The following is a 12,313-nucleotide window of genomic DNA, read 5'->3' as shown; positions in this document are numbered from 1 at the left end:
TACCACCCCCCTAGGGTTTGGATTGGAACAAAGACACCAAACAGGTGTACAAAAAGTATATAAACAAATATTTTCTTGTGTTCTTGGTTGTCTGATCATGTTGATGTGTTAAAATTAACAATGTCTGCATGCATCTGTGGGTGTTCATGAGAGACTGAAAGGGTGGATGTCACATTTTTAAAATGGCGGCGGCAATGTTTGTGTGTATTTCTTTCATGGCACACCCAACATTAACATTTTGGTACCTGTTTGGCATATTTTTTGCTGACTGAAGTCTCTCTTGTAACCACATCACAAATGAGATGCCACAGACAAAATCGCTCTTTCCACTCCTTACACATAATAACCCTTCAAAATGAAGCAACTGTAATTTTTCCGCCGACAGTAGGTTATTTGTAAATGCTCTTATTGGATGCCGAGTGCAAGAAAATGCGTAGCTTTCAGGTACCCATTGAACATGATTTCAGGACAACGCGCTCGCGTAAACAAATTATTTTTAATTATTGAATAACACTGCAGGCATTCTCATGCAACTTTGTATGAAACCGACACTATATTTCTGTGATTTATATTAGTCTGATAATATATCACGACTCTGTAGTTTCTATTCAATACTACGATGGGCAAAAACAATTGTGCTTAAAGACACTGAGTGTTTCGAACTCAACCTGTGGAGGAATAAGTTAAATTAACGATCTAAATTTTATTTTGTTATCAATTAGTTATGTTATCAGTCTAAACTCTGTTTTGTAATGAATAAGTAAGGCAGACTAATTCAGAGCAATTTGTTTAAAAAAAATATACTCGTGTTTTTGACTACAAAGCATGTGACAAAATGGCATACAAAAATGTTGATCACCCTCAGTGGTACATGTTTTGGGAGAATGAACCATATATTTTGCATATATACATTTTGTCATATAAGACATCCACATGGTTTCAGATTTGCACGTTGAGACATTGTACTGGGTTTCCTGGACCACATATTCTAGACTTTGAGTCTGCATTTAGATATTAATATTGTTCACTGGGATGTTTTGGAACCAGCAAGCAATTAAATGGAACCAAAAGTAAACAAGACCTAAAGGGTTTAAATTTCAAGATCAAGTTGAAGAACAATAGCGAGAAATATCATTGAAGAAAAACATTTTTTGAATGTCAAATGTAAAGGATTCCTTCAAATATAAAGTGGGTCAGGCATTATGAGGACTAATATGCTCTTTAAAGCTTTAATGGCACTCTTTGATCCCTTTATGGTCTGTTTTCTTATTACCCAAGTGGCGAACTGCTTTGAATTGACTGGGTTTCCATTCCCCAGCCTTAATTCCTAAATGAGATGTGACTAATGTTCCTTATCATAAAGGCCTCTGAGAGATCTAAGCCTACAAAGTGATTGATCAGAAAACCTTTATTGATTTACAGATGGCATGCATTCATTTGTAGGTTAGTGTTATTCTTTCATATTCTGCCACGGTCTGCTCTTGAGGTCAGTTGCATTCAATTAGGAAAGCTTTTCTTTCTTCTCTTTTCCTTTCTTCTCCCTTCCATTGCCTGCGTTTGCTGGTACGGTACTGAGTAAAAATTTACAGTCAGCAGGAGCAAAGTAATTAATCAAGGTCTGAGCTACATTGTCAGTGGAGGAAGGTAATGAAATTATTAATTGTACCAATAAAACTGGTATCACACAAAGCAGGTATCTGGCAAGTAGTCTAAAGTGTTTAATATCTCGGTTGTTGCTTTGAACCATTTTCACAGTGAGGTCTGGAGCCATTATTAACACGCTGTTTTCACCCCCAATAGAAAGAAAAGGAGAAGAAAAAAGAGGAAAAGAGAGAGAAGGAACCAGAGAAGAACAAGTCTGCCTGTTTTGAGAAAGTAAAAGCTGTAAGTGGCAACCAGTTGTCTACTTTTTTTTTTCTTTAAAATTAATTGTGTTTTTAAATTGATAGACTGGAATTGCACCCCCAGGGCACTTTCCCTTTAATTGTTCATTTGACATGAGTGGACAGGAAGAATTCAGATTGTAATTCTCTTAATTCCTCAGGGCTTATGACTCGCCTTCACCATATCAACGGTCTGATTTTACCTGCTGCAAGAATACGGTTTCATTTTCTATGTTTAATTTGACCGTGATCTTCCAACACTACATCGTCGACTATCCGAAAAACGACTCCGATTTTCTATATTTTGTTTATTCATATATAAAAAATAAGGACATTTATTTCTTACTTTATGTATCTGTTTAGCAAAAAGTTATTTGCCACGTATGTGCTTTTATCTTCTTTGGCCTTTAACCCCATTTCCAGGCTGAAACCTCAAGATGTCACTCAAGCCAAGCCATAACAAAATCAATACTTCAACTACTGGCTAATCTAACATACCAGTCCATAACAGAAGATTGTTCTGACCATTGAGAAATATACTTTATAGGAGTCATTTAGATTTCCCGAAAAAGCAGTTTTTATATTCAGCATCTGGGATCAGCACTTGGTACTTAATAGTTCAGCCACTGTATGAGTTTTATCACCTTTAACTAGCTATTAGGGAGTATAACCTCTGTCTAGCCAGTTGTTGGTGTTTTGCTTGTTATTCTTTCGATGTCTATAACTGCTTAGAGATTTGGATTGAAGACCAGGTTAGTCAGCAGTTTAAATTCAACCGTGAGTTTTGCATAACCCATCGTAAGGAAGTGGGTCTTTCTTTTCCCACAGCAATATAGAAATTGACATAAATCACTGATCCCCTATACCCAGAACACATCAGTGGAATTGGGTTTGAAAAGGTTACCATACTAATATCCTTTTCTAATGTGCTCTGTGCCTGGAACCACATCATTAATTAAAAGCATTGATAATGTTAGCCGGCGCTGAAATTGCCAATGCAGCTTGGGCTAATCTGTGAGGTATCATTAGGAAGCCATGAGAGTTAAAGAAAACTGACATCAATAGACATATCTCACTTAGCCCCATGGACTTGCCTTTCTCTGAAGTGAAAGTGAAGATTGGGATTCACTTTCTCATTAAATGCCCAGTACCTACTTTGGAGGGAAAAATATGCAAGAATCAGTAGCTCCCATTCCCCTTGTGAAATATGAATAAACACCTTTTTTACCTACCTCTTACTACATACGTTTATTCACAATAGTTATTTATAAGTCGCATCTACTTGTTATACATGTTGTAAAGCTGACTCATTAGGCTTAAAAAATTGTTGATTATCCTACTGCCTTGAATACATTTTTAATAAGAATAGAATTCCACAGAATTAATTTACCTAGTTTGTGTAAGATTCACACTACATATATGATGAGGTGAAAAGATTCGTTTGGAAATTACTTATTGAAAACAAAATGAGCTACAGTTTAAGGTTGGGAGATGTAAATGAAAACCTATACAGAATATTGGGTAAAATGGACGATTAATTGAGAATAGGGAAAAGGAATTGTCTGAAACTCTTTTCTGTGTTTAGTTTTTGCAGGGCCTTTTTAAATCTGCCTTCTAAAAGCATAGTGCACATCAATGTAAAATGTGTATGTAGTCTATTTGATTAATTGTCAAAATAAAGTTAAGCACAACCTGTATCTATATCACTACCACACAATGTATTTGCTGCCTGATGTCAACTGATAAAGACACACTCATGGCATTTAAAGGTGATTCTTGAAAATGCACTCCAAGAACATGCCGGCCAAAAAGCCTGTTGCAGATTCACATCCATGTTGTGTTTTAATATATATTTTATCAGAGGCCATGTTCATTTGTCGATCATGATTACAATCTAATCTGAATACATATTTCTACATAGATCAAAGCACTGTAGGTTTTTATAATGTGACAACGAATGGAATCCCGTAAAATTTTATTCATAGCCTGGCTGGCTGGTTAGTGTTTTCATTCCAGGGATTTGGCAGAGAGACAGGTGAATTCTGCAGGGGCAATCTCCGTCTGACCTTGTCAGGGACTCAAAGTTTGGAAAAGCATGCTGGGAATAAGTAAAAGAATAAAATCTGCCCTGTTTGCTGACCTAAACTTGGATAGCAGATTGATTAAAGTGACAGCTTCAGTTCTGTACTTTCAGCTACAGGAATAGAATGAGTTCTGACATAGACGTGACTTGAATACTAAAGCCTGAATAAAACAGTAATACGGTGTTTATCTCGGCAACAGCAGCCCTATTATTGGCAGAGAGTAATATCGTTTATGATCGGACCCAGTGGAAATCAGGCTGACGCAAGGTGGTGTGGTGGTATGGAAAGCTTGTCTTTGAAGGTTTATGTTTTTAGCACTTATATTTTTGTTTGCCACCTTTGTTTAATACAATCAGTTGTGATTTTCTGTTGCAAAGTTACATTTGAGTCCGAAAGTTTAAACCCTTAAACTAAGCCAGTGCACAGGAAAACTGAACAGTATTTCTTGGGTGGGGGGTGGGGGAGAAATATAAATACTTAATTGATTCAACATTATATAGTGTTTGTTTGCTAGATCATGTTACGGAGCACTAATTTACAAGATTCATTATATGATAAATACATTCAGAAATGAATGGTTCATTCACAATACACTCTGCTAAAGCACCTCCAGACGATTTGTGTCTCTCTCTCTCTCTCTGTCAGAAGTCTGTCATGCTTTATCACCTGCAGGAATCAACCCTTTTATATCCTCAACTTTAAACGTACATCAAGAATGGAAGAGAATGGGAAAAGGAAAGGAGTTTGATAAGGGCGGGGTTTCTCCCTCCATGTGACACAGTTTAGCCAATCAGAACATGTCTTTCAGTCAGTCAGATGACATTTACTAACATTTTTGTACATTAAAAGTAGAACACCAGATTGCAACACAGCAAACCCATGCCGCATAATCTTTTCCTCCAAGAAATACTCTTCAGTCATCCTTTTAAGAATTGATGCAGAGATCTCGTCCACCTAGGTTTAACATTCTGCAAGATGTTAGTTTTTTTGTGAAAACTGCAAGGTCCCGATAAAAGGCTTAGTTCTGGGTCACAAATTTGAAAAAGCAAAAAATACACGCAACACATGGACAAGAAAAATAAGTGCTGGCGCTGATGTTCAGTTTAGGTGACACTTGTAAATGTACTTGAGCTGTGTTTTATTTTCATCGTAAAGATGAGTGTTTGAAGCACTGGGGGAGTTGAAGTCATCTCGGGTGAAGTGTCTCTTTTGGTGGAGAAACCGGTGAAGAAGGACTTATTCATTAAAGGAAGGTTTTGTCCATTTTACAGGTTTCTCTTCAAACTTTTCATATTAAATACATTCTAGCTAAATTGCTTTCCTCTAACTGCGATACTAAACCATGGCAACTCCCACAAGATTTGTACAAAGGAAAAAACAACGGCGTTTAATTTTACTTTCGGGGATTTCTGTGCAGAATGTGTGTCGATAACCGTAGGTATTAATAGTATTCTGATCTTATCATTCATTTCACAATTAACCATCACAATAACTTATCGTCTTCAAATGGTTTCTCCCCAGTCAAACTGATTAGTGCCTCTGTCTTCTTAATGATGAAGAAATATGTGCTAGTGTGCACACACTATTTGCATTTATTTATAGACATCTTGATTTTCACTGATAAGGTCTGTAATCAAAAGTGGTAGCTCCTCACTTGCCATTGTCGATGGTATTAAAGCTGCCATTTCATTAAATTGCTATAACGTTAACAGCTGCTCCCTCATGTTTTCAATTACATTGTCATTATATTTGGCATTATTGATATGCAATCTCAGAAGAGATGCCTGATGAAGAGACTTAATCAAGAAATATTATCATAACCCCAGATAGTCTCCGACTGCACCGGCTTTAAGAAGGAAACGATGCGTCTCATTCCTAACCTGAACATGGTGGCTGCTCCTTAGTGTGACAGTGAGAGGATTTCTTCTATCATCTAGAGCCAGTTTATCCCTTCTTCACACACGGCTTCCATTTTCATTGGCCATCAGTGTGTAAAAGTCTGTTTTCCAAGGGGAGTTGCCTGAGAAGCGGGTCTTGCATGCGAGACGCTGCTTCTCAAGGGAGCCCACAGAACCAAGAAGAAACATCTTTGTGGCATTTCAGTGCAGTCCAAACGGGCCACCTTTCACGGTGCTTTAGTATGGAAGCCTTTCTCCACCATCCCTGTAGAAATGCAGTTTCTGCTTATGTTTTTATTTGCTACATCCTATAAATTAATTATCAAAGACTGGACGAGACACAAATTTCTCGTTTAAAGTGCATTATACCTGCGATTTTGTTTTTACACCATTTAGGAAGTGTCTGGGTTAAATTTAAAGTTAAACTTGAAGTTTTGTTGGAGCTTCTAGCACAGAGATTGAAAACGAGGCAAATCTAAATTGGACATCCCTTGGAAAAGCACCTTCAAGAGGATTAACTGTGTCACTGCTGCATTTTTACTATTTTCTTTATCTTTTTCCTGTTCAGTACAGTTCAGAACTTGGCATCTGTTCAATGACACTTCAATGTTACTGGGAGTGATGCAGGACAGGACTCGGGTCCTTTCCACACTGTCTGACTAGACAGTTGGATTTAAATCCACCTCCGTTGCAACATCAGTGCAAAAGCCCTCAAACTGGCAGGAAACCAACCCTGAAGGAAGGGTGAACAAAATGTGTCGTTCATCACAGTTATTGCCATATCCAGACCCGAACAAATGCGATACTAGCTCTCACCAGCTCACAATTTCATTATCCCTGTGTGAAATCGGCATGACCGCAAGTCAAGGCATGTTTAGCGTAAAGGGTTTGGCCTACAGTGCTTTAACTTAGCAAAGGTCACAGTTCAAGAAGCTGAGTTCAGATATATATATTTTTTTTTATCGTGGGTATCTGGGGATCATGGGGTCGTGTATCCTCAAACCATTGCTGATTTAATACTTTTATTCTACTGCTGATTTTAAACTACAATTTGAAATGCCGGCAACGACATTGAGAGGCTTTGATTGCAAATTGCATCATAGAGCGCATACATTAAAGGTCCGGTTATAATGGAATCGGTGGAAAGGATTTTCCCGGAGAATGAGATTTAGGAACAAAATGCACTTATTGTAAATTTAGTCTGGCTGCAGTTGCATTCTAATTTTAACAGGTCGGATAAAGATATGTGACTATACAAAGACCTCATAATAATATGTACAATGTACAGTTTGCAATGGTGATTGAAATAGCGGCTGCATGTTTGCATTAATGTGTACAATAAAAGGCCTTTCTAAATGTATCTGGATAAATTTCCTTTACCTTTTCATCATTCACAAAAAGCTTATAATTACATTTTGATTGGTGGCATGGATGTTCTTTATCTTCCTTGATTCCCTGGCACAGTGGATGTCAAATTCAGCTTTCACTTGGGATTTAGTACAGTGCGATGCCTTGTATGCAGGGTCACGGAGACAATTATTTGCAAAGTTTGCGATGATTGCGCTGTGTTAAAAACATTTTAATTGATTAACAGTTTGAATTGACCAAAGAGGACTCGTCTCTTCCCAGCGGCCTACTGGGGTTTCTCTGACTGTTACATCGTTAAATAAACCAGCTATAGTGTCCTCAGTTTAGGTCATTTCATAGCATAATTGTCAGTGTTTGTATTAACTGAAAACATTGTTTATGCATATGTGTGTATATGTCTGGGATTTGGGTGGGACATTGGTGTTGAAAGGAAAGTATAACACCCACACAGAAATGTAGCGATTGCTTAGCTGTTCATTTCTTTAGGGATCATAACACCTAGGTAACAGTTGTTGTATCTAGATTTAAACTACTTCAGAATCCCATATCACAGATGTTATTGCCACCCTGACATTTACTTTGGATCATGCAAATGTAATTTTTTGGTGGAGGTTTGCAGGTGAAGTGCCGGATCACAAATGATAAACTAATGCAGCGCCTCATGATTTTACAATTAAATAAGATTTCCCCCCAGCTGCAGTAGTTTTAATCAAGGTTGTGTACATGCATCTCCCAGGCTGATTTGAATGAAAATGGTGAAAAGCCCACTTCTCTACGGCTCCAAATGTGTTAGTCATGTGATCGATATACATACTTATAATAGGCGAGGATTGAAGAACCTCTTGCCTTGTCACAGAAATATAAGTGGGACTAGTTTGCATTTGTAAAATATGCACCTTTTTTGTTTTTCAATCTTCACCCCTTATGAGTAAGTAAATACACTCTGCCCAGTGAATGCGTTATAAAATAAATAAATAAAAATATCCGTTACCTTTTCTAGTTTTTCTCATGATAATATATGGGTAACACTGGCAGGTTATATTTTCTCTTTGAAACCTCTCCCAGGTACAATGCATAATTAATACTGATGAGATATTCACGGCTGGGGCCAAAGCTGTAACAAATGTCAACCATGGATCATTGTATCACTACTGTAAAATTTTCCTAATTCCTTAGTTCTTAACGTCTTAACAAGCAATTTATTTCTTAAATGATATTTTGCATTAGAAATTGTCATCAGTTTTGTCCGTAATGATGATGGGGGGGTATAATTATGCTATTTTCGTATCGGCTTAATCAATACACTGCAAAAGATTGGGGATTATGTATTCATTTGAATGCCTTCTGTATCAGAGCATATGCTGTTCAGTTGCTTTGTCTCCAGCAGTGTGGTATTATATACAACACACTCTTCTCATGGTAGGCCTACCGATCTGTCTGGGAGCATTTGTTCACTTATTAAGATTATTAAATGATTTGTAGGTGACACAAAAAGATGTTTAGTGTGGGCGAATTTCTTTATCGCGCTCTGCTCTGCATCTCTCCTGCGTTTTAATTAACATGTACCAAATTGTGTTCTTAAGTAATAGAACAGAGTGAAGTAACAGTTACTTGATGACCGAGTAGGAGGCGTTTGCTCTCAGCTGACTGCAATAATTACTAAACTGGTGGAGTGCAGGTTTTCTTTATTTATTTTTATTTTTTTACACGAGGCAATTTAATGATTTGTGGAGCTAAGGTGGCAATGCCTCTGGAAATTTGATCTCGGTGAAAAAGTAATTGAATGGTGATATAATCACAGAATGCTGATGGATAGCTTTTACAAAATAATCTGCATAACCCTTTATCTTTACGTTTTGCTCAGGATACATTTGGGATAAAATGCAAGATTTTGCAATCGGCTCCCACTGCCTCGTTTGGTTTCTAATGTGATGAGTAACACGCTTTAGGGCCTCTGAGTGCCCTCTGCAAATCATGTAAATTAGATGTGTTTAGATGCATCAACAATTAAAGAAACGGTATCCTTACTGTGTGTGACATTTCACTCGGTTTCACCTGATTCTGCTCCCACTTGGATTCTGCAGTATCTTCTTCATTAATGCAGAAACATCCAGTTGCATACCATATAAATTGTCTTTGGATCTGATGGTGCTACATAATCACTACTACATTTAACAGATGACAATTCCTGAAATCTGTGTGAAAATGATAGAGAGAGAACTTTCATCGAAATATGAATGGTGCTAAAATGTTCTTTGACTGGCACTGTACAGTTTCATAATGGTGTCCTCACAGGGTTGCTCATGCGTTGAATCGAATGTTCAGGTTCAGTGTTTATGGAAATTTTTCAAAACTCACTCCGGCTGCAATTGTCAAGATAGTCCTCTGGCCAATTGGAACAATGTCTACAATGCCGTATGATAAAAATGCTTATTCAAGGCCGAATCTTTAGATTAACCCCCTTCACCAAAATGAGCAATTGGGGAAAAATAAAGGTGTGCACATTATAGGGACAAAGTTCAAATCGGTGTCTGCAGTTTCATTTTTTTTTATTTTTTCTCTCAAGGTTCCATGATGCTTAGAAAGTGTCACTGTGAAGATCTCTAAGGCTCTGGGGTTAGTGTGCATGGGCTTTGATAGCGTATTTTGACATGGTCCTATCACTTCCTCTTTGCTTTATTCTGACTTCTGACGTTTCCATAATTTTCTGGTCTTTTTTTTTTATTTTTTTATAAGTGACAGACTGCATTCAGCATTCCGTGGGTTTGAAAACTGCCTGTAGGCCTCTGAAAGGTGAATGCCTTGATTTGTATTCAACCTGACAGGAATTTGTGTAAAAGATATCAATTCTGGTCTGAGTCCCTTAGAACCTTAAGAAAATGTATGTACATTTACAGTTATTTACATCAACATTCTTTTTATAGACATACATATTCGCTGCTTTTACTAACACGAAAGTGCTATATTTTCATTAATAGCATTTACCCACAGAGTAGAAGCACTCAATATTTGGTTTAGCTGCAATGCGCCTTCCTTCTAAACAGCCAAAGTAATACAAAATCCTATATCTGTAAACCGCAGTGACCCTGACACTGAAGCTTATTAACAAGTAGTGTCTGGAAGCAGCAGGTAATTAAAGGAGAGAATGGCAATAGCTGTCAGTGACAGAATAACTTATTGTATACGGGGCACCTAAATAGACTTGTCAGCTTCAGTAACCTGATGTGATGAGGAGAGTGCTTTTAATAAGACATTTGAACATATGACATCACGTCAACTCTAGCTCAAGGCTAAGTCACTGACTGAACAGGAGGCCATGAAAAGAGGTCACCTTGACCTTCTGTCACAGTCGCTACTGTACTGTAAGAAGTTCTCATGAAAGGTTGAGATCAAATCAAGTATTTTTGAAAAGACTGCACCCAAATAATCAAAAAGAAAAAAAAAAAAAAAACGTGGAAAAGCTGTAATAAACTAGCTTGATACCCTCAAGAAAATGTTGAATGGCTGTGCCGGTTTCATTCCACAGGTGCAGTATAGCAGAGTGAAAGCATATTATCTGATTTGTGTGTGTGTCTTGCATGCCAAAATGAACCCAATGAATGTTTAGAAAAACTGATAGATATGTAGCTGAAAGAAATGTTGCCAATCGCACTGATGATTTAGGCAAATCCAGCACCTGAGATTGGAAAATGTATCAAAGTGGAGCTGAGCAACATTGGCCATTTGTAATTTCAATCCATATCTCTTGGAGTATCTGCAGATTTTACTCAAAGATGGCTGATGAATTGATTTTTGTTATCAACAATATAACATTTGAGAGCTTATATATGCAAAGAAGTGGAGCTTAACAGAATCATTAGACCATTTTCCAGAGGGCATTCATTGTCTTCAAGTTGGCCTGTCGCCCAGGTGGATCCATTACAGTTGTCTGGACAACAGCCTTCCTTCCAGTGAAGGCATTCTCAACGTTTGGCTGCTCCTTCCCATCTCTGTGTAATTGAATAAGATTGTTGTGTAGAGGTATGGAGAGACAGGATGTTAATGGTGATTTAAGTAGTATTGCAGAACGTTACAGTTGCCTTCTGCGGGGCTGGAAAGAAACCATTATCTGTTGTTTATCCTTTTATTTTTCTCCGTGTTTATGTATGCAGATTTAACAGCAACAAACTGGCTATTAAAATAAGAGCGATAACATCCCTGTGGTGTCTAATGAAGTGCTTTAGAAGCCATTTTACACTCCAGGAAAAGTCTGCTGGCTTTTGATGCTGACGTGCACCGGAAAACTGATTTTGATAAAATTTAAGGGCAAAATCGCTTCTGTTCATTTGCTGACGAGCTGCACCAGATCAATCAAAAATGAGTTTACCTGAATGGGGTTGGTGAAGTCGAACCCAAATGAGCAGCCTAGTCTGAGCAGAGCGTGTCTCAGTCTAACCAGTGCAAATCCCCGTAGTCATTCTACACATAAGTAGCCTAGGATAGTACACCTGCAAGCAGCTAATCAATACATTTGACAGCAGCCTGGTGGGTAATCAATAACTGCTGGATTTAGAGCTCTTTAAGATTCTAGAATTAGCTGGAACTGTTTCCCAAGTGCTCCCCTGAGCATTGTTTCTCTGTCTCTTCTCTTTGAGTTCAGCAGCACACTAGTGTTTGTATCAAAGGCACCATGCAGCTGTGGTCTACAATTGAAACCAAAATTGCAACTTAGGTGATGCCTCGGTCTCGCATAGTCTGCTGCACTCTTCAATTACCTATTCTGTTTATAATGTGAGAACGGTCTGTATTTCTGCAGTCTGAAAATAGGGCTCTGCACTAGCTACTGTAGTATGTCATTTGGACAGCTTGATTTAAAACAAAAAAGTCTATTGATGTATTTTGTAAAGAGTAGGAATTATAATTGGATCAGGGGTATCTTTTATACATATAGATCTCATAAATAAATCTTCTTTGTTCCATGTTGTGAAAATACTTAGCGGATTACTATTGAAAAAACAATCTTAATTAAATTTTATCGGAGTGCTGTTGGAAGCCTTCAAGCAATGTTTTCTCGGCTTGGTAGTCTTCCATTAGTATGTGC

The 12,313-nt window shown here is 37.7% G+C and overlaps 1 protein-coding gene across 3 annotated transcripts in view; it reads left to right on the top strand.

Annotated features, from left to right (window-relative positions):
• Positions 1–12,313, top strand: part of smap1 (small ArfGAP 1) — a 78,362-nt gene that overhangs the window by 38,913 nt on the left and 27,136 nt on the right. For 2 of the 3 annotated variants that reach the window (XM_066697366.1, XM_066697367.1), the window contains one exon: positions 1,801–1,884. The exons of the other annotated variant lie outside the window; for it this stretch is intronic. In XM_066697366.1, coding sequence (XP_066553463.1) covers positions 1,801–1,884 — 84 coding nt within the window. The remainder of the gene's footprint in view (positions 1–1,800; positions 1,885–12,313) is intronic. 3 annotated transcript variants of the gene reach the window in all.

Source organism: Amia ocellicauda, chromosome 23 (genome assembly GCF_036373705.1).
Source record: "Amia ocellicauda isolate fAmiCal2 chromosome 23, fAmiCal2.hap1, whole genome shotgun sequence".
Taxonomy (NCBI): Eukaryota; Metazoa; Chordata; class Actinopteri; order Amiiformes; family Amiidae; genus Amia; species Amia ocellicauda.
The sequence above is the reverse complement of the archived record's forward strand: the minus strand, read 5'-3'. Positions and strand labels throughout refer to the sequence as shown.